A 21,159-nucleotide genomic window follows, 5' to 3' on the forward strand; every position below is an offset into this window, starting at 1 on the left:
TCCTATATTACTGTCCTATTAGCTCTGACTGGGTCTCCACTGAGGGAAATATCTGGTTCTCCAGGGTGGTAACCCATTGTCTGACAACAATTTAGTTTCTCGGGACAATGGCCATGTTTCTTTGCTCCTAGTGATATCTGGATAATGGATATCTGTAAGGCTAATATATTGTCAAAAATCTCGCAATACAATACGTATCATGATACAAGGGTCATAATTCAATAGTATATTGCAATATATTGCGGTACTGTAAGCAAGGCTATATTGTGATTTAAGAAAAGTCATAGCCCTCACTTTACGTTCTCTACACTATCTAGTGGTAGTGAGTTTAAACACAAAAATGAAAACAGTGGTTTTGAGACTCAATACAATTTCATAAAACTAAATATTGCGATACTTAAGTCAATATATCAATATGTTCTCACACCCCTAATATGCGGGCTAAGACTTCCTCTTCCATGCATTGTTTACAGTCCAATTTTAGCAACTTGAGAAGACACAGATGAATGCAGATACATTTTTAAAAAGCGAATAAAAAGCTAAATGGTCATCGGACGATAGCCGATGGGTTCTGAGATTACAATTCAGTCAATGTGGCTCAAATGTGATTGGCCAATACTACTTGGACTATAAATCTTAGCTACTCGCTAACTGTCTGTCTGCTGTTTGTGCAGGCAGGAAGAAAACTCCATGCTTTGTCAATTTACCCTGGATAAACAATGGTTAAAAATAAATTTATTCTGAGTCAGACTTTACCAGACGCTAAAAGTCTGAGCTGAAGTTAATGAAAGATGGCATTCTTGGCTGATGACTGACTAGCTTCATCTCGTTCATCCTCATGTTCCTGTCTGATTCTTCTTCTTCTTGAGTGTTTTTTGGTCCCCTTGCTCCAGTTTTACGTGGTCTGCTCTCAGACAAACATCATGCCACTCTGTCCTCTCCATCAGTATACCTATTTCTGTGGCACCTCACTGATGCATGGTATCACAACTGATTACCTAATCCCCCCGGCTCTTGCTCTGCTTGCACAGTGTGTGTTCCTGTGCAAACACATAAGGACATGCATGTTTTTCTTAGCCATGCATTAGTGTTTGTGTCCTGTGATTCCCAAATGCTAGTAGAGGGAAATAAAGTGACCAAGGACATTTGTATTGTATAGGGATTATTTTTGGCTGCGACTGACTAAATGCAGAAACCACAGGCAGAAGCTGAAAGGTAACAGAGTTGTCCTTTAACAGGCAGCTTTGTCTGGATGTGATTGTGCTTGGACTCCAGTTAAACAGAGCAGGAATGGTTTTCAGGACAGATTTTTAGCTACTGACATCAACCAACCATGTTTAACTTCAATGTCAAACTATTGCTTTCATTGATAAGGCGTAGTGCGTGGTTTGATTTTTGGAGGTGTGTTTGTCTTGCTGCCTCTTGACTTTCATTCCTCCAGCCCTTCAGTTGTTGCCATCCAGCTTCAACCATCAGGGCAGAGAGGAGGCTCATTTCAGACTCCCTCAGTGACTTTGTTCAGCAAGCAGTGCTAGTTTTAAGCCGTGGGAAGGTAATAATGAAGTTGAGTCACTGCCAGCAGCCATACTGGATTGACAGGCAGAAGACAGAAGGAACTCTTTGTCTGAAGCTTGCCAAGCCTGTAGGGCTCAGGAGTGACGATGGTGTGTGTCGATGACAGAAATACCCCCTGGCACTGCATGTGTTTATGTGTGTGTGCCCTTGCACATACAGTATGTGTCCCTACAGAAATTCTCCCTGTGCATGTTTGCAGACAAGTTTGGATCTTCACTAAACCGCTGCTGCATTTTGCTGCTTGTTCTGGGTAACAATATACTAATTTTGTTCTTCTGTATATGAGAACAGGATCAAGTAGTTTGTAATGCTAATGTGAGATAGATGAGTGAAGGCAGATCCAGCATGGTCCCCGATGCATTGCACCCTCAAATAGACAGAAGTAATTGGTTTGAAAAGACGCTGGACTACCCGCGAGTGTGTGCATCTGTATACCTGTGTCATTAACAGGATTTCTTGCTCTAGAAATAGCCTGGAATAGACAAAGGTAATTGGCTTTGCCAGTCAGTTAATCAGATTACAGGTATTGTAACATTTCACATTTACGTTTAGGCTTTTGGCTGACGATCTTATCTTAAGAGACTCAGAGTGAAGAATAAGCAGCTTATTGTCATGGTGCGGTAGATGCTGTATCTAAAACTGAATAATAGTATTGGTTTTTGTTCAAGAAGCTGGACTCTGTTAGAATATTTTGCCACTTGGAACTAAAATAACTTGGTTGTGGTTCTGTGGCACTTATTCTCCGGTACTTTTTTTTGGGTAGGAATATAATAAAAGAGTAGATGGGGGGCTCATTCCTTCAGACACTAAGGGACATTCTCAAAAAACTATGCATAAAGTCTTTATAATAAGCGTTTTTGGGCAGAAAAGTTAGAGACAAAATCTTATTACAGAAAAAATACTTCCAGAGACAGTAAGGAGTCACTGTAAACTCCTGCTTGGCCAGATTAAGATGCAGACTACCTGCTAAGTAACTGATATATGCCTCATTTACGGATTACCACTAACATTAACTCTCACATACTCTGTTGAGGTTAATAGGTTGTGTTACCGTGTTAATGTTAAGGCTTACGGCTTTTCTAAGGCTGAAATAACCGCTGCTCATCATCAGCCTGCCTAATCCCCATAGGGAGGTCAACCTGGACACCGACTGCCCTGCTGCAGCTTCTCACTCTTCTTAAGGCCTTTTCACACCACCGTACGAAAACCACACTGACTGACAACTGCCTACCTGCAAGGGCGTTCCCCAAAAGAGTGAAGCAGTTTTAAAAGCCACTGTGCCACTATGGTCCAGTATTATTAATAATAACAATAACTTTATTTATATAGCACTTTTTAAAAACAGAGTTTACAATGTTCTTAGACAGACAGAGCAACAATCTTTGTAATAAACAAAATGTAATTAAATACCAAAGAATACCAAAAACAATAATAAGAGCAGAATAGAAGCCATGAAAATAAAATGACAATTAAAAAAATAAATAAAATAGATACTAAAAACACAATATCACACAAAGGCAAGTCTATGGAAACTGGTTTTAAGAAGTGATTTGAAAGAAGTCTCCTCAGGCAGGTCGTTCCAAAGCCAAGGGTTCCTGATGGCAAATGCACAATTTAATTTTGGAACAGCCAGAAGGGCCACACCTGAGGACCTAAAGCTGCAAACTGGCTCACAGGGGGTCAACATTTCTGCCAGAACCAGATTTGTGTCATCAGTAAAATCTTCTAACATGAACAGGAAGCCAATGGAGAGACACCAGGAATGGGGTGATGTGATGTTGTCTGTTAAAACCAGTAAGAAGCTGAGCTGCTGCCTTCTGAACTAGTTGGTAGCAAGAGAGTGACCTTTGGTTTATGCCAGAGCGGAGGGAGTTACAGTAGTCTAATCTGGAAAAATTTGTGCATGGATGACTTTTTCCAGGTCAAGGTGAGAGAGGATTGTTTTGATTTTAGAAACAATTCTTAAATGAGGGGAACAGGACTGGACAACTTTTTTGCTATATGGTTTAAAGTCGAGATCAGAATATCACAAGTTTCTGACAGCGTGATTCACATTAACAGAGAAGGGACCAATGCCACTCTGAATGGGACTGATCTGGTTTGGGGGACTGAACAATATGATTTCTGATTTAGAATTGTTGAGTTGAAGCAATTTTTGTGCCATCCAACATTAAATATCTCTTAGACAATCTAGAACAGCAGCTAGGCTTCTTGGGTCTCAGGGGAAGGTATATTTGTGTGTCGTCTGCGTAACAATGAAAAGAAACATTATGACGTTGGACGATTTGGCCAATTGAAAGCATATAGATAGATAAATATAATTGACTGACCAAAGCCAGGCGGTTACCACCAGAAGTTCAGCACGGTGAACTTTTGGCAACAGAGCAAAATCTGTGTTCATACCTCTACCGGCGTGATCGAAACTGCTTTCTCTCTGCCGCCTTTGCCTCACCGAAATGGCTAGAAACGGTGAGTTACCACGCAACGGTGGAAAAGCCCCTTTAACATCGACTCAGTCTGACTTAAATGTGGGGTCAGTCATTCTGGAGAAAGAAGTAGATGGAGCAAACATCAAAATGAGATCAAAATATTATATTATATTATATTATTATTATATATATTACATGGGCATAAAGGAAACCGAAGCTACTAAAACACAGGTTACAAGTGTGTTAATGCAGTCTAATGTAAAAGGAGGAGCAGATGAGGACGAGTTAATCAATAGCAAAACTCAATGGACTGATCAATTTACTTCCAGGAACGGCCGGCAGTGAGGATTCCTGAACGAGCTGCATAATGAGTCACGGCTTGTATTGACGGACTCTGAAAGCTCTGGTTTGATCCAGCGCTCCAAGGCTCTGTGAGCTAAACCTTCACACAAGTGCTCCATCGATTTTAAAGGAGTGGATTCAGCAAGCAGGTGTGGAGATGGAGGAGACTTTCAGACTGTGCCTGCCCAACCGACACTGAATCTCTACCAGTTCTTGTTGACCTCTGACCTCCCTGAGATATGAACAAGCTTAGTTAATTTCTATGAATTAATACAGAAAACATATTCAGGGATTAGCACAGAGAGACAAATGTAGTCTTTTTAAGGTTTTAAACAATCAGTGCTGTATTTAACATGTACATAGCCTGCATGCTTGAAAGTATATTACTATAACACAGTGATTCCCATGATCAGTTCAAATTAGCACATTTGGAATATGACAGGTGATACTGATGAATTCATCTGATAGGCCTTTTTGAAAAGAACCACTGCTAGAACATAAACTTCTCCAGCTTTGTCTTCATTTAATGCTTTTGATTTGGCAGCTTTATAAATCTTCTGTGTCTAAATGCTCAACACGTACAAAAGTCTTCTATATTTAACTGGATTCATTTTTTGTCCCATAAATGACAAGTGGGACTGGTTTTATACTCGAGAAGCCCAAAGTAAAACGGCTAAAATGTCCAAACATAAGCACAGTATTGCCGCTGTAATCCAGACCTGAAGGAAAAAGTCAAATAGGCTTAAAATGTGGCGGAAAAAAAATAAACAAAATGTGGAGCTTTTATCTGTTAATGGTAGCCAAAATAAGTAGTTTATACTGTCATACACACACACACTTTGGTTTTGGGAACACTGATATTAATCACACTTCCAGGATTTAGAATTTTTGGAAGCTCTCTCACATAGACGCTCTAGTGTGGCGTAATTCATGCATGTGGCGCAATGTGGAAAGCCAGCTGATCACCTGTGTGTACGTGTGTGTGCGTGTGTTATTAAAGTATAAAGTGCTTATTCCTGCTCCGTCAGAAACACAGCTGTCGTTATGAACGAGCAACTGTGTTGTTTATTCTCTAAACCTTTAAGAAGATTGGTGTCGTTTGGGCCGAGTGAGGCCATTTCCAATGTATGTGTGTGTGTGTGTGTGTGTGTGTGTGTGTGTATGTCTGTGTATTATGAGTGTAGTAGGCACGTGAGGTTTGCATTTTGTCATTTGCTGTAGGGTATTTATGCATACACGTGTGTGAGAAGGGCCGGGCGAGGGACATAAGAATAAATGGTGGGAAACGAAAGAGAGAGTGAGACAGTGGAAGGAAATAAAAGATGAAAGAAGAAGTGACAGACACTCAGAGAGTAGAAAAAATAGAAAAGTAAGGAGTGGGAAACAAAGCGGCAATGGGAGAAAAAGTAATTAGTAGAAAAACAGAGACAGATGAGACAGAGGTTGGAGAAAATAAACAGCGGTGAGGAGAAAGGGAAAGAAAAGAGAAATGGATAGAGGGAGAGGAGGAGAAGAGAAAGGCAGCTCATGCTCCAGTGGAGGTGAAGTCATGCGAGTGCTGCAGCTTTCTCTTCAGGCTGAGCAGCACCCAGCCTGGACATAACGAACTGTCTTTAACTGCATCACCTGCCGCCACTAAAGGTGCACATTTGTTTTTATGCACTCACACAAAAGCACACACCAAAACAGTCAGACGTGAATAAACACATGTAGAACGACTCAGGTTTGTGCTCCTGTACTTTTATAGACCCTTGATATAATGCCACTATATTGACATATTAATGCATTACTTACAGTAACCCCTGGTGAAGAATTGACTAAATGTCCCCACTTTCCAAATACCCCACATTCACACACACATGCATACACTCACACTGACAAACATGCACACACATATCAAAAAGCAAGCTTGCATGCAAATGCACACACACACACACACACACACACACACACACACACACACACACACTTTACTATTATGTGCATGAATACTCCAAGTGTCTTACAGGCCAATTTTGTTGCTTTCTTGATAAGTTTCATGGGGGAAATCAAGTCTTTTGTAGTTTTGTGAATACTGTTTCATGGTGTGTGGATAAAAAGACAGAGTGGAGGTTTTGGGAGCAATTAAGTCTCCTCTCATAGGGGTGCTCAAGGAAAAAACTGCAAACCAGCTTCAACGCTGGAATTCAAAGCCTTCTGAAAGCTTTTAAAGACTTGTTATTGGATAAAATGTGATATTGGTCAGACGCAGACGTCTTAGAAGCTTATTTTTTTGTTACAGTGTACAGTACGTTATAGCGCTCCTTTCCGTGGTTACTGTTTGATTCATGGGAAAGTTTAGCTTAGTTAAGTATCACAGAGGAAACTTGGGCTAAGGTCAGGCTTAGGTTAAGGTAAGGAGAAACAAGTTTTGGCACAACAGGTACAATTTGAACAACTTTTTTAAGGACTTTTTGCAATTACTCATATAATTTCTGTTAGTCTACGTTGTTGCTTGGAGTGTTGATGCCAATGGGGAGTCAAATAACAAGACTTATATTGTAACTAGTGTGATGTTAGAGGGTCAACATTGCTGGTATTGGCAATCAAACTGTAGAGAGGTCTAGCCACAATTCCCCTAGCCCATTGACATATTTGAAAATCTTTCTTTTCCACAGTCCAAAACCCAAAGACATTCACATAACTATTACAGAAGATTACAAAACCCGCTTAAATACTCACATTTGAGAAGCTGAGACTAATTCATTTTTGCCATTTTTGCTTAAAAAGGACTTAATCGGCTTATCATCTCAGCTCTCATCACATAATAATCATCCAGAGTATTCCGTAAGTGCATCTACCAAACAATTTGGCATGACGTGCTTCCAAGGAAAAGTTTGGTCCAAACTCGGCTTCACTGGATTCAACTTTTGCTCTTCAAGCATGCAGCAGAAACTTTTGGCACAAAGTAAAAATCATCATTAAACCTCACACTGATCAATCTAATCAATCAACAGACAGACTAACCTGTATAGTTGCTGGTGATGCTCTGAGTTGGCGGGTCTGTCAGAGCCTCTGTCTGTACTTCTGTCTGAGCTTCCGTCTGTGCTTCCATCTGGGCTTCAGTCTGCAGGTCTGGCTGCAGCTGGAACGTTGTACCTGTCCCGTCCTCTGGCAGTGACATGGCTGCAGTGCTCTGCAAGTCCTCAGGGCTCAGCGTGGAGCCTCTAGCCAGGGCCAGCGCACAGAGCAAGGGACACAGCAGCACCCAGAGGTGGGTGCCTGTGCTCTGGACGGTGGGTCCCACTTTCGGAGACATGGGGTCAGCTAAAGAAGAAAAGGAGCTCTGGGAGAGGAAAAAAGGAAGCAGGGATTCACAGCCTCGTGGTCGGGCACTTTGGCTCAAACAAAGTCTCAGTATGAGGTGGAAAGATCCTTTAGAGGAAAGTTTGTTGCTTCCCTGTCCTACTTTTCTGTCTTCCTCCACTGCTTTTCTCTCCTCTCCTATCCCCTTCCCTGCTCTTCTCTTACTTCTTCCTTCTTGTCTGTCCTCTTCTTCTGTCCTCACTCCCTTGGCGGAGAGAGGAAAACCCCCTCTGTGTTGCCACTCATGATGCTGCCGTGCTGCAAGAAGGTATGACAGACACAGAGAGGAAGTGAGGGAGTATGTATGATCGTGTGTGTGTGTGTGTGTGTGTGTGTGTGTGTGTGTGTGTGTGTGTGAATGATAGATCCAGCTGTAATCGGCTCTGCTCTCTGCTCACTTGCTGTTGTTTTCTCTCCAGCCCTCTCCTCTCTGTCCCTCAGCTTGTTCGCTCGTGCTCTCACTCCTCACTCGGTCCACTGCTCTCTCTCTCTCTCTCTCTCTCTCTCTCTCTCTCTCTCTCTCTCTGATCTCCAGCTGGGCTGACTGAGCTCTTGCATAACAGTAACTCATTCGCTGAGCTGTGCTGAGCTGTAACTCATGCAGCCTTAAGTCCTGATATTCCTGGTTGCTGCTCTTTCCCTCTCTGCCCCTCTCCCTCTGCAGTTTCAGTGTATTGACTTTGCAGAGAGTTGAAGGTGTCACTTGGACTTTTACTGGAAAACCTTTCACATTGATCAATATGGGCTACTGGATCGGCCCAATAAATCACAAGCTGCGGGTTAGCTTTTGACCCCCAGTCTAGGCACCAGGCTAGGAGAGGCTTTGGAAGCCGCCCAAACTGAGTATTCAGCAGAATGCCATGTCAGACAGGCCGGAGAGAATCAGAACAGACAGAATAACGTTGTCATCCAATGTTGAGAGAGAGTCCGTAAGACACAAGCAGCTCCAACCATAAGTGCAACGTACTGTAGTGGAGGAAGTGCTGTCCACGGAGCAGCAGATAGAATGATACACTCAGGTGACGAAACATCACAAAATTAGTTCAACACACGACGGTCGACATCTCTCATTTGAGGTAAGCACTGTGGTTTGAAAAGAGAGTACGACTGACAGAAAACTAAAGCAGAATTTATAGTCCTGTTTTATAAGGTTACGGCATAGCAACGCACTGTTTATTCATAGCCACCGTAGCTCTGAGCTATGTCAGAGACAACAAAGGCGGTTGCTTAAGAGGTTAGTGTGGATGCTGCTAGCATCAGTTGTGTTTCTTCACTGAAAGAAGAGCAAAGAACGCCACTGAAGGCTTTTCTCGATGGAAAAGATGTTTTTGCTGTTCTCCCGACTGGCCTCCGTAAGAGTTTCACTATGTTATATGGTTTGTTGAGCTGATTGGTTGAAGTCTGCCTGTGATGGACATGGTACACAGATGGTTCATCCAATCAGCTGCTGAGTATTTCTTTGAAAGTGCCTTACCTGCCCGCCATTACATAAAATGCAAGTTTAAGACACTTCCGCATTGGCTTCACTTCACAGACCAGGAAGCTTTGGCCATTATGTATACTGTCAATAGTAACAAACCGTCTTGCTCAGTCAGTTTAGGTGATGAAGACCAACTTAGTTGAAGAAAGGGTCAGTGATTGTCTCCTTTTCAGTAACACCCATTTAAGCAATTTCTGCAGTGAATAAATGAAAGAATGTAAACACAGTTAATTTTGAATTATATAATTAAAATTCATGCAGAGGAATAAAAGTTTAACTTAAAGAGGACTCTAAATGGAGGGGAACCTACTGGTAGCAACTATTGGATACTACCCTTGACATTTGCAGGCTCAGACACAGTTGGACATATCAGGGTTAGAAAATATACAATTTAGGTCAGCTCTCCATTACAGATGGGCTCAGTACCCTGTGGCTGTTGCATACCCTGAAACACACAAACCCCTGTATTATTCAAGAGTTCACTTCTGGCTCTTAAACCAACAAAGACCCCACAATTATATCAAAAAGAGTTTTTGACATTATTCACATGCATGTAACACTGCAGTATGGGACCAACCAGTGTTCATATTGTGTTTCTTTGCATAAAATAATCTGTTTAAAATAACTAACATCACACATTTCTATCATAGCATACTATTGCAGCCACAAATTTTTCTTTGCTTATTGCCAGCTGGAAAGTGAGCCTAGCATCCACTTAGAGGACTCACTGCAGCTGGATGCACAGTTTTCGACACCAAGACATTTGTAGTACAAGCTCAACTCACAAGGTAGCCATTTGTGGCATTTGCTCTGCAAAGCTAACAAATATTGGCTCAGGTCAAACTACACCACAATGCTCATTTGCCCTTATTTCTCTAACAACTGAGCTCTCATACACACAAATCCCAGGTCACGCAAATGTTTTCTTGCAGTATGTCAGCATTATCATACTCTAACAGTATGAGACAATGTACTGGTAACCACAGCATGAGGCCCTGTGGCGCAATGGTAGCGCGTCTGACTCCAGATCAGAAGGTTGTGTGTTCAAATCACACCAGGGTCATGTGTTTGAGACCTTTGCTTGTTCAAAATTAAGTATATCAAAGCTTGAGAATAAGCACACTGACTGTCCAGACTTCACAAATGAAAGATGATTCTTATTTCCACTGCGTAATAAATTCAAAATGACTGTTGGATCTCTTGTGTTTTTCACCTGCAGCCATGCGTTGAAAAACGTGACTTCTGTTCCTTAAGTTCCCCTGTAGGCAGGGGAATCTGTGCACGATTTCCCATTTGTGTTTGTCTGTGCATGTGCCTGCATCCTCTTATGGGACTATATGTGTCACAGGTGGATGCTCAGGTGTAATATGATGACCCTGATAGCTCTTGTTGATAGCTCTCCAGTCAGAAAGTCCATGCAAAGACATGAATAATTGATGCATCTGGGACCAAAAATAGGAGAAAGATGGAGAGATAAAAGAAAAGAGATTGAGGTGGAGAACGATTAAAGAGTGATAGAGGAGCAGGCAGAATGAGCGATGACATGAGCACTGGGAGGAAAACAATCAGAGAGAGAAGGAAAGACAGCAAGAGATTGGAAAAGAAAGACAGATGAAGTGAGATCCAGCGCTTTTAGCCTGAGAAAACTGCCTTTTATCGAATGTTCGGCCAGTAAATGGGGACGCGTTGAGCTCTTCTGCCGCAAAACTACATTATTTACAGCCACAGCTTTGCCAAAGTGGACACAGGAAAAGGCTTCAAAGGACTGATCCAAGGTTTTATTTTAAGCCATCAAATTATAGCTGCACTAGGCAAGGTTTTTATGGTAAAAATACACCCATCCTATCAGAATAAATCAGAAAATGGGGCTTCAACTGGGAAGGTGGTTTCAGGTGTCAGGCTTTAATTAATGCTGGAAAACACAGTTAATGCACAGGAAGTGGGAACCTGAAATGCTGGAGCAAAATACAACATAGTGATGAGTTAGCACTCTCTCCGAAAAATCCACCACCCACTTGTTTTGTGATATCTAGGTAGAATCATTTTAAACATTTATTTTAAAGCTGCAGGAATAAATATTTAATGTGTGGCTTTAAAGAGGTCCCTCGCAGTGATGGACACAGAGCCAACTCTGCAGTGTTTTTGGTCTCTTTTAGCTCATTGTTTTGGTTTTTGAGCCCATGACTTGACTTTCATCAACCTCATTTTGAGCCGCAAAAGGCAAAACTTATAAAAGCTCCCTTACCAGCACTAAACAGCAGACAGACACAGTTAGCAACTAGCTCATGAAGAAAGTGGAACATGTGGAAGGTAAATAACTTTGGACTTTTGTCAGGTGGCCGGAAACACGACTCCAGGTATAGGTAAAGTTGCTCTTTGTCTGCTGTAGGCAACTTGTTTGCTAACGCACTTGGAAAGTCAGGGTTTAAAGGATTCCAAGAAATCTTCCAAAACTGGATAGCTCACCTGGTTTAGCTGGCGCCACATGTACCAGAGTACCAGAGTCCTTGCTGCAGTGGCTCAGGGTTTGAATCCAACCCGTGGCCCTTTGCTGTCACTATACATTAAAGACAAAAAATTTCATCTCATGTATTTGTCATATCGCAACTTCAGTTTATCTCCTGAAAACAAAGATGAGTAAAACACAGGTTTTGAGACATACCTACAGATTCTGCATTCATAATATATGTTTATAGAGATTATTTATATATTCATTTGACATTTACTACTTGTATTACTACTATGTATTTGTTATGTAAAAACCATAATGAGGGTGTTCTTTGTAGCTCAATGAACACATAACAAGCGTACTTTGAGTTGAGTCAGTTGGAGTGCCAAATCTATAAATTTGATGACTGTTCATCAACAATATGCTGTAATCTAATACAGGAAAATGCCATACTACAAGGACACTTGATCCAGTTTGGTGAAATTATTATGTAAGCAGGCATTATTCAGTCTCTAGTGATGTTCAGTACTTGTATTAACTCTTTTCAGTGTTTTAAACATGTTTAGTTGTAATTATCTGTTGTATTATCTTAAGTTTGTTTTCCTAATTTTTTCTTTGCCATTCGTTGCAATGACCCACTTTCACATCTGCATTCATTCAAATTTTACACAGACACTGACTACAAATTTAAGTTTGATTGGAAGGAAATTCCCAGTCTTTACTGTAAGGCATGCACAAACATTAACAATCAATTATATATAGTATTTTCAATATGCTACTTGCAGCCTTTTTATACATCAATAAATCATTACCACATTCATTATGAAACATGCTATATGTATAACTAGTGCAAACAAATGAGATGGTCACTGAGCAGACTATCAGCCTCAGCTCTGCATATCACATTGCGGTTAAATCACAGTGTAAATCTGTTGCTTCATGGCACAAAACAAAGAGCTCAGATGGTTGAGCTCAAACATGGGCAACTTGTGCTGACCGATGTTCATCACGTGTTAACACTTTTAAGAGAACTGTGTATGTTCATAGTAGAGTTTGAGTGAAAAGCACTTGTGAGAAGGATTATGAGGATTAAGCAAGCAGCCAGGCAGATATGGATGAGATGGGGTGACACTCACATTGGTGGTCGTCACTCTCCATCCTTTGTTAAACTGGAATGTGAGTTTTTTTTTTTTATTGTTAATCTAACAAAGAAGTCTCTCCAAGAAAACAGTCAGCATATCAAATGTGATGACAAAGAGGAAGATGTTAGATCTGATTGTAGTAACAACTGCGACAAGAAAAATATTTAAAAAAGCAGTAGTAAGCACTGTTTAAAACAGTATTAACAGATTTTTTTGGCCACTTGGTGGCAGCAGATCAAGCTGTGACCACAACATTAAAACGTGTTTGCAAACAGTGGCCCATACAACATTAGCAGCAATTTGGAGTTGTTTCTGTGGCCAGCCAACAAATGGATCTCTGTGTGTTCATGTGAGATTTATTCTGCAAAGAGTGCTAACTCAAACATTCAACATTCAACACTCAAACACAACTCCCAGTTACATTTCAGATCTCCTTGTTCCTCATTCCACTCCTCGGCCACTCCGCTCCTCAAATCTTGGCCTTTTATCTGTTCCACGCTTTAACTGTAAATCTAAAGGTGACCGTGCCTTCGCTGTTCTAGCCCCAACATTGTGGAATAGTCTTCCCCAATCACTTAGATTCACTGAATCTGTGGACTGTTTTAAGCGGCTGCTCAAAACCCTCCTCTACAGGCAAGCATATTTATAGATCTCCCTGTTTGTTTTCTGCCGTGTCTCTTTTAATTTATCCCTCCCTTTTGTTTTATCTTCCTTTGTTTGTTTTTACATGCTCTCTATGTTTGTGTTTGTGTATGTAATGTTTTATTTATTTGTTGTTTGGAAAGCACTTTGGATCTCTGTGTCAGAAAGGTGCTATATAAATAAAGTTTTACGTACTTACTTACATTTCAAGTTCATTCTTCCTGCGGATCAAAAGCATTGATAAACACCTGAAACTACTTTCTCTGTTCAAGCCCCATTTTCTGATTTATACTGATAGCATGGGTGTACTTTTTCCATAAAAACCTTGCCTAATGCAGCTACAATTTGCTTTAAATTAAATTCTTTCGGTGTGCTTGCACAGCTGTTATTGCTCGCCGGCTAAAATACCAACAGCAGCTTTTCACAGTTTGGAGACGCTGCAAAGGAAATTAACAGCTTCTCCTTTTTGAAAATACAATAAAAACAAGCAAGGTCTAATAGCTTGGGGAACAATTTTGTATACCAGAAAAAGTTCAAATGATTTCAAAAAATGACAGACAGCACTCGCTTCTGAGCTTATCAGCCAGACAGAGGAAACACAGGCTCATGCTTTTGATGAATAATAAAGCTACGAGCATGTACAGTGTGGTTATTTTGATGTGTAATAAACATCAGAAGTCTGTCTGTCTCTGTTCTCACACACACACACACACACACACACACACACACACACACAGACAGAGGCAATGGCAATCTGCAGCTCTGTCACTATCAAGCTAATCCCTAATGTGACATCTTAGACCACATTAAATACTGTTATATAACACAAAAAACACAGCACACTGACACACACATGCAAGTACACGCGCTCACACAAACACATACATTTAAACACAGCCTTGAGTCTTGAGTTTGTGTGTTTCTGTCTCCCTGTGCTACATTCATACACACATACACACACATACTCATGCATAATATATTGTGTATCTGCATCCATGCATGTGTCATACTGTGTAAGTGTGTCCCTATACGCTACATAGTTTGCACCTGTGTGTTAGTGTGTCCCGTGCGTATGAGGCACAGCAGCACATAAAGCCAATAAGCTGTGCTAACTATGGAAGTGCAGGGTCACACAGGACAGAGGGGTTTTCCTCTAACGAGAGGTTAAAGAAAGGACAAGACAGTCCTTCTCACTGGGGTCCAAGTGATCTGTGGCATCAGCTCAAATGATGGAGATCTGGGAGAATTCTTGTGAAGAATTGGCGGATAATGAGGTCGCACAGCAGCGGCCGGAAAGCTCTAATTCTGTTTATTCTACTGACACTTTGATTATATTTTACTAAGGACTGCAGCAAACCGCTTGTGAAAACCCATGGGGAAGAGTGGAATATTTTATTTGTCAAAAGTTATCCATACTTTTTTCTTTGTAGTTACACATTTTTCAGTTGGACCAATACATCCATTATGGTTTGCATAATAGGTTTTCAAGGAATCAAGAAAATGTATATCATTATACAACAAAAGGTTGTATGATGATAATAATTCCTTTATGCTACACACATTATGTAGTAAGTAAACACAAAAATTATGATTGAATTCATAGAATAAAAAAATTAATTAAACTAAATAAAATAAACAAATATATACAGTTACTTATATATACATATATATATATATACACAAAGGAAAGAATCCTGCAGTGTATCATTTGAATTTTTCTATGTGTGATTCTGTGATTGATATGAATCAATTTAGCAAGTGGACAAATGATCTAACGGTAGAAATCACCACAGTTAAGGTGATTATACGGATGATGATTATAGTAGATCCACATAGAATGAAGGCAACCTTTAACTTTTCTGTTTGACATTTTTTCCCTTTTCCTGTCCGCTAACTCTGATTTGCAAGTTTGTGCTTTCATTTCCAGGCTTTCAAGATTAAAGCTAATCAATATTTTTATTTTAACAGGTTCAAATGCGATGTGAAACATGTCTCTCATAGTCACAAACCTACCCATACCTATCACTCATCTCTGCTGTGTTTTAGTGTCCTTCAGCTCATTGTTTTGGTGTTATGGTCCATACATTTACTGTTTTGGTTCACTCTCACTGCTCTCCCCAACCTGTTTCCAGAAGCAATAGGCAGCTGTTTTTAGCAAAATAGCTGTAATAAACTCAGTGATAAACTCAGTGTATGCAACTCGTCCAGCTCCAAACAGCATACAGGCACAATTAGTAATATAATAGAGCAGCTAGAGAGCCAGATATTCTTTGTTGGTGTTGGTGGAAACCAAAAAAGAGCTAAAAGTAGAAGGAATACTGGAATTATATTATATTGAGTGGACAGAAACATGACTCTAAAAGAATGCTTATGTTGCTCTGTATCCACTTTTTGCTGACTACCTTGCTGAAAAGTTCAACATATCAACTTGTACTGGCCTTGAACCAGCAACTCTCTGGTCCCCAAGTCCCTGCAGACTGAGCTACTGCCACCCTTTTGCCCCTCCCATCCACCAGATGTCGTCATACTTTTGTCCTTTCATTCCAGATCCTGCAACTCCCATCTCCCAACACCTGCACCTCATTCCTTCATCAGCCACTCACTACAAATACCAGCCCAGATCTGTTCCTCGTTGTCTTTCTGTTTTTGTGGCTTGGCTTTCAAGCTTCTGGACCTGAGCTGCCTGATCCCTGGACTTGTGATTCTTTTCCAAATCATTTTTGATAAGTTTGCCTGTTTGGACCTTCTTCCTGGTTTAGACCGTTGCCTGCCTTGTGACTTTGTGGGCAAATTCCGCATTAGATTGCTAAACTGATCCTGTCTTTCTGCGTTTGGGTCCTTCCCTGTTACCTGTATTTGACTGTCGTGATAGAACTGTTACTTTCAGTTGGCTAAATAAAAATGATTGTGATTGTGATGATGAATTTTTAAAAAAAATTTTTGCCACTGACAGGAAGTGGAGGAGAGGGAATGACACACAGCAAAGGCCCACAGGTCAGATTCTAGACATGGGCCCCTGCAGCAAGGACCTTGATGCATGGGGAGCCAGATCTACCAGGTGAGCTATCCTGGCTAAATAATTTTGTGACCGTGACGCATGTCTCACCAAAGGCTTCAAAGTCAGGTAAAATGTCTGAATCACTTTTAAATGAAAACCTAAATCACACATAAATCCACTGGTGGGATTAATCTTAAATTAGCAATTTAGTAATTTTAGCTTGACATTTCAGGGTTCAAGTTATCTTTGGCTTTCAAAAGTTTTCAGGTGCAAACAAGGTTCCGAAAATAAAGTTTTTTTTCCGAGCACACCTTCATGAGTGATTTCATAATCCGTACTTATCATTTTTGATGTTTTATTTTTAGTAAGAATCTTTTGCTCATTTCCAGCTGGGCCCATACCTCTTTCTTCTCTGGACCTGTCTGCTTGCAGACTAAGTCGACTCATTACTTTCAGAACATCTCCACTGCATAAAACTCCTCTTTTGCAGCCACAACATCCTCATACCAACAGTAAACAACTCTCAGGGTCTTACTGCGGCACAGTGGGATACTGTAAATTAAAGGATCTCCACTGATTGGATTCATGTTTTACCTACTTCTTCTTGGGACTTGTGTTTCTGATTCTCGCTGCAACAAACCACATCTGACCCCAGAGAAGCGAAGCAGGGGTCAAACGAGAGGAAGGGGATTTAAAGGGCATAGGTCAGGACTGGAAGGCGGCTGGTTCAAATCCCTGGAGCAGTTGGCGAGTAATCCTTCACGAGAAACCACTGCTGGAGTCTCCTTGAAGCGTCCTTTAGCACTCACTGAGGTATTTTGTTCACTTGGTGTGTGGTTATTTTGGTGCCTTATTGTGTGTGTGTGTTTGTAGAAGAATAACACATTCTTTAGGAAAAAGTACTCCCCACACTGGCTGACTGTCTTGGAGAGGTTGAGAATTACAGTGTAGCCTCAAAATGCCACTTTTCCATCACTGAGGTTAAGTATGAAAGATTAAGTTATTGATCTCTATGAGGAAACTGGGCCATCACAGGAGCTGAAGATAGGAGTGTACGATGGTGAGACATGAAGGAAAAACAGGAAAGGGGGAAAAAAAGAAACAAAAGAAAACTTTAAATTTAAACTGTAATCAGTAGTTTAAGGTGTCTGTTTATGTTCTCTGGTTCCCACACGTGCAGATTACCGCTCAACTCTCAAGACCGAAACGCTGAACTACTTGTAAATCTGTACTCTAAGGATTTAAGAGCCGAGCTTTGGGTGACTCCCTGCAGCTTTGACGTTAATTTGGGAGGCGAACAGCAGCGGCAGATTAAATAAGCAGTGACACTGTGTGAGGCCGGGAGACTTTAGGATCCCTGTAGCTTGTCTGATCTACGCTGCGGGACCTGGCTGTACTGGAGTCAATAAATACTGTAGTAAGAAAGTGATTAGTTGGTATTGTTCCAAAAAACAATACCAACTAATCACTAATGTGTGGATTCCTAATCTGAGGTCATAGTTTGCTACAATCTGGCACTGCATTTTCTAGTTACAAACTGTAATCCAGAGGGAAACCGCTTCCTCTTTGCCAATCAGCGACACCAATGATGACCAAGTGCCAAAAAGCCTAAATAAAAAAAACTTACAGATGATTAAAAAATGCCAATAACAAATAAAATAAATGTTTTTTTAATAAAGGATAAAAAAAAACAATGACAGCAATACTAATAAATCCACTGGTATCTCAAATGATTGTTCTATTTCTGCTTTCCATACATACTGTATGTATATGATTACAGCCCAATAGAGTCATTGGATTGAAACACACATATCAGCTCATGCACTTAGAAGACTGGTTGCTCTCATGAGCCAGAGCTTGTTCATATGCTTACAATTTGGATACAAAATACTAAGCTGTGTGTCTCAGCTTTAGCACAAAGCACCATCTTGAGGTTATTGGCTGGTATTGCAACTTGAGCTCCCCCCCCCCACCACACACACTTTCACTAACACATTTTGAGTTGTTTTTCAGTACTTTTGTGCTCCTTTACAAAACTCCCTTTGTAATCTACATGTTTACAGATTTAACCTCTTCAATCCCAGTCATCCATCCAAAGATAACTGGAGGCTGGATTTCATTCGGGTTAAAAGCAACACTATTTGGGTCAAATGTGGTGGTCTCACGATACATTTGTTTGTTATACTACAAGTGTTGGAGTTTTAGGAATAATTTTCAGGAAATGTGTTAAAAATGATGCACAAGACATCTAGAATATTTCCATTTGATGAGGTAGCGCACTCATAAAAACAGTCTATGTTTTAAATGTTACACTCAGTGTAAACCTCATAGAGCTTCAGTAAAAAGTTGGAACTGGCTGATACAAGTTAAGTGTTAATTGAGATTAACAATAACAATTATTACCTAACAATGTTTTCTGGACTTACATTTATGTTATATTTAATGTAATAGGGGCTTTAAAGGGAACTGGATAAGCTATCGTCTTCAAAAAATGCTATTATCTTCCAAAAACATTTATTCCAACATCTTATGCAACCATTGCTCTCGTGATGCCATTGTAAGTTAACATTGGCTTAGACTGACATTGGTTACACTGATAACTGGCAAAAAATACATCGTAATGTAGCTTCAATCTACTTATGAATAACTAATTGACAGTACGAAATGCTCACGCAAACAGTGCATGGCTTGTAGTAAAGCAGGTTGCATATTTGACTGTAACTAATGTAATAATGGAGGCAAAGTAAACCAAGCTGGTGCTCATGAACAGTATTCAGCACCACAGCAGGCTGGACAGCTCCGCCTCCGACTGAACAGATAGCTTCTAGTTTGCACTGTATGTTTATACATGTTTAGTGCAGGTGGACTGAAGGGGGTTGGATTGTACAAAGATAGATTCAGTGTCCTATCCTAATAGATTTTAGGATAATTGGATGAGACTGTGCAGATCAACACATCATGAGGCCATCAAAGAACGTCAGCCTGCATTAAGCACTACATGAGTTTTAGGGGAGAGGCTTTTTGGAGCCTTTGGTACTCTGGGTGACCCCCGGCATCTATAGATAAAAACAGCTCATTCTAAGGTAACGAAAACACAATAATTCCTATTTTTAGGTGACTATACACTGAAATTATACAAATTAAAACATACCTATGTATATTATATTCAATTTGCCAATAGATCCTCCTAAATGTTATACACTACACACGACCTATAACCTAAGTTTTGAGCCTAGGAAAATATTACTAACTAGGGAAGGTCCCTAATTGCTGGGAACTCACAAGGTATGGTAAACTAGGCTTTGCACACAAGGCCACAGCTACCACTGAGGAATAAGCTTGTGTCCTCAGTTTTGTTTCTGGCAACTTCAGGATTTTAACATCCTGAAGGTGGAGTTTATAATCCACAATTACAGACAAATTACACATCGTGTTTTCTTTTAGTTTAAAAAAAAAACATGATTTAATGGATTTGTCTGGCCACCTGGGGGCACCAAAAACAAGCTATAAACACAACATGTTTTAAAACGTTTGTTTTTCTAAAAATATTGATTAGTAGTAGCATTTAAACTGAAAGAAATGTTTTTCTTTGTATATTTGGAGTCTGGGTCAATTTGTTCTCTAAAATCCTGGTAAACCGTTTCATGTAGGGATGTCCGATAATATCAGCCCGCGGATATTCATTAAGAAATTTAATATCGGGAATTATTGGTATCGGGTTTTTATAATCGATGTTTGTTCTGTAGGCTTCAGCATTTCCCAGCCTGCATGAACGCAGCATGGGACGTTTACCGGTGCGCTAGATGACGTATAACAACAACAACAACAACTACACGCTAGACTGGTTGGTTGCTAACCGTGGCTAACAAGCAAACAATTTAAAGCTGAATGATTTTAATATTAACACAAAATAAGTGCAATGCACCTTAAATATTTTACCCTGCTATAAGCTGTTTCTTAACCAAACTAACAATTGGCTTAGAATTTACATTAGCACTCCTTCAGGTGCATAATACAATTAAACACATTAACCAAAGCTAGTGCTTAGCCAGCGACTAGCGTTAGCGCTCTTTTCAGTATTAATACAGTGAAAGTTGAAGTTGTTCTCTTATTGTGCACAGACAGTGTTTACATTTGGAAAGCCATGTTGCATTTATGTATGCATCCAGTGGGGCATCACAATAAAATTAGGCATAATGTGTTAATTCCACAATAGGAGATATTTTATGTTGTTACCTAACAGTTTTGGTGTAAAAAGCCTGCAGATATCGGTATCGGGTGATATCGGTATCGGAAATTGAGAGTTGGACAATATCGGAATGTTGGATATCGGCAGAAAAGCCAATATCGAACATCCCTAGTTTCATGAGTACCTGGCAGCAACTTTAACTTTGCAGACTAGAACACAGACAATCTAAACAAGAAGCAGCTGCACCGCAGCCAGACTCTGATCCAATCAAAACCAGAGGTTTGAGCAAAAGGACAAACACAGACCTGCCAGATGATGGAATTTAGTAATGACACCTGCTGAGGGGTGCCCCGGGCTGCTGTCAGTCTAGAGACAATGACCTGGTGTGACTTACACTTAGACAAACACTGTTACTGAAGAGGAGCAATTATTGAACACTTATATTACACTTTTATATGTTTTGGCACTTACAAGCCTCCATACAATCCGTGACAGCTTCTGTGACAATGAGACTGATTATATAGCACTACCCATTACACACACACTTGTGTGAAGTGTGAAGCCATTG

The 21,159-nt window shown here is 40.4% G+C and overlaps 1 protein-coding gene and 1 non-coding gene across 4 annotated transcripts in view; one reads left to right on the forward strand and one right to left on the reverse strand.

The window, feature by feature from the left end:
* zgc:162331 (uncharacterized protein LOC793007 homolog) overlaps positions 1 to 21,159 on the reverse strand; it is a 38,082-nt gene that overhangs the window by 14,662 nt on the left and 2,261 nt on the right. Inside the window, exons 2-3 of one of the 3 annotated variants that reach the window (XM_051392168.1) lie at positions 11,638 to 11,728; positions 7,353 to 7,671 (exon numbers count right to left, since the gene is read on the reverse strand). In XM_051392168.1, coding sequence (XP_051248128.1) covers positions 7,353 to 7,671; positions 11,638 to 11,658 — 340 coding nt within the window. In that variant the 5' untranslated portion in view covers positions 11,659 to 11,728. Of the gene's footprint in view, positions 1 to 7,352; positions 7,950 to 11,637; positions 11,729 to 21,159 lie in introns of all 3 variants that reach the window. The other 2 variants (XM_051392169.1, XM_051392170.1) reach the window with 2 other exon arrangements.
* On the forward strand, positions 10,163 to 10,234 carry trnaw-cca (transfer RNA tryptophan (anticodon CCA)). Its single transcript has one exon. It is a non-coding gene; the product is annotated as a tRNA-Trp (tRNA).

This window comes from Dicentrarchus labrax, unplaced genomic scaffold, assembly GCF_905237075.1.
Source record: "Dicentrarchus labrax unplaced genomic scaffold, dlabrax2021, whole genome shotgun sequence".
NCBI classification, from domain to species: domain Eukaryota; kingdom Metazoa; phylum Chordata; class Actinopteri; family Moronidae; genus Dicentrarchus; species Dicentrarchus labrax.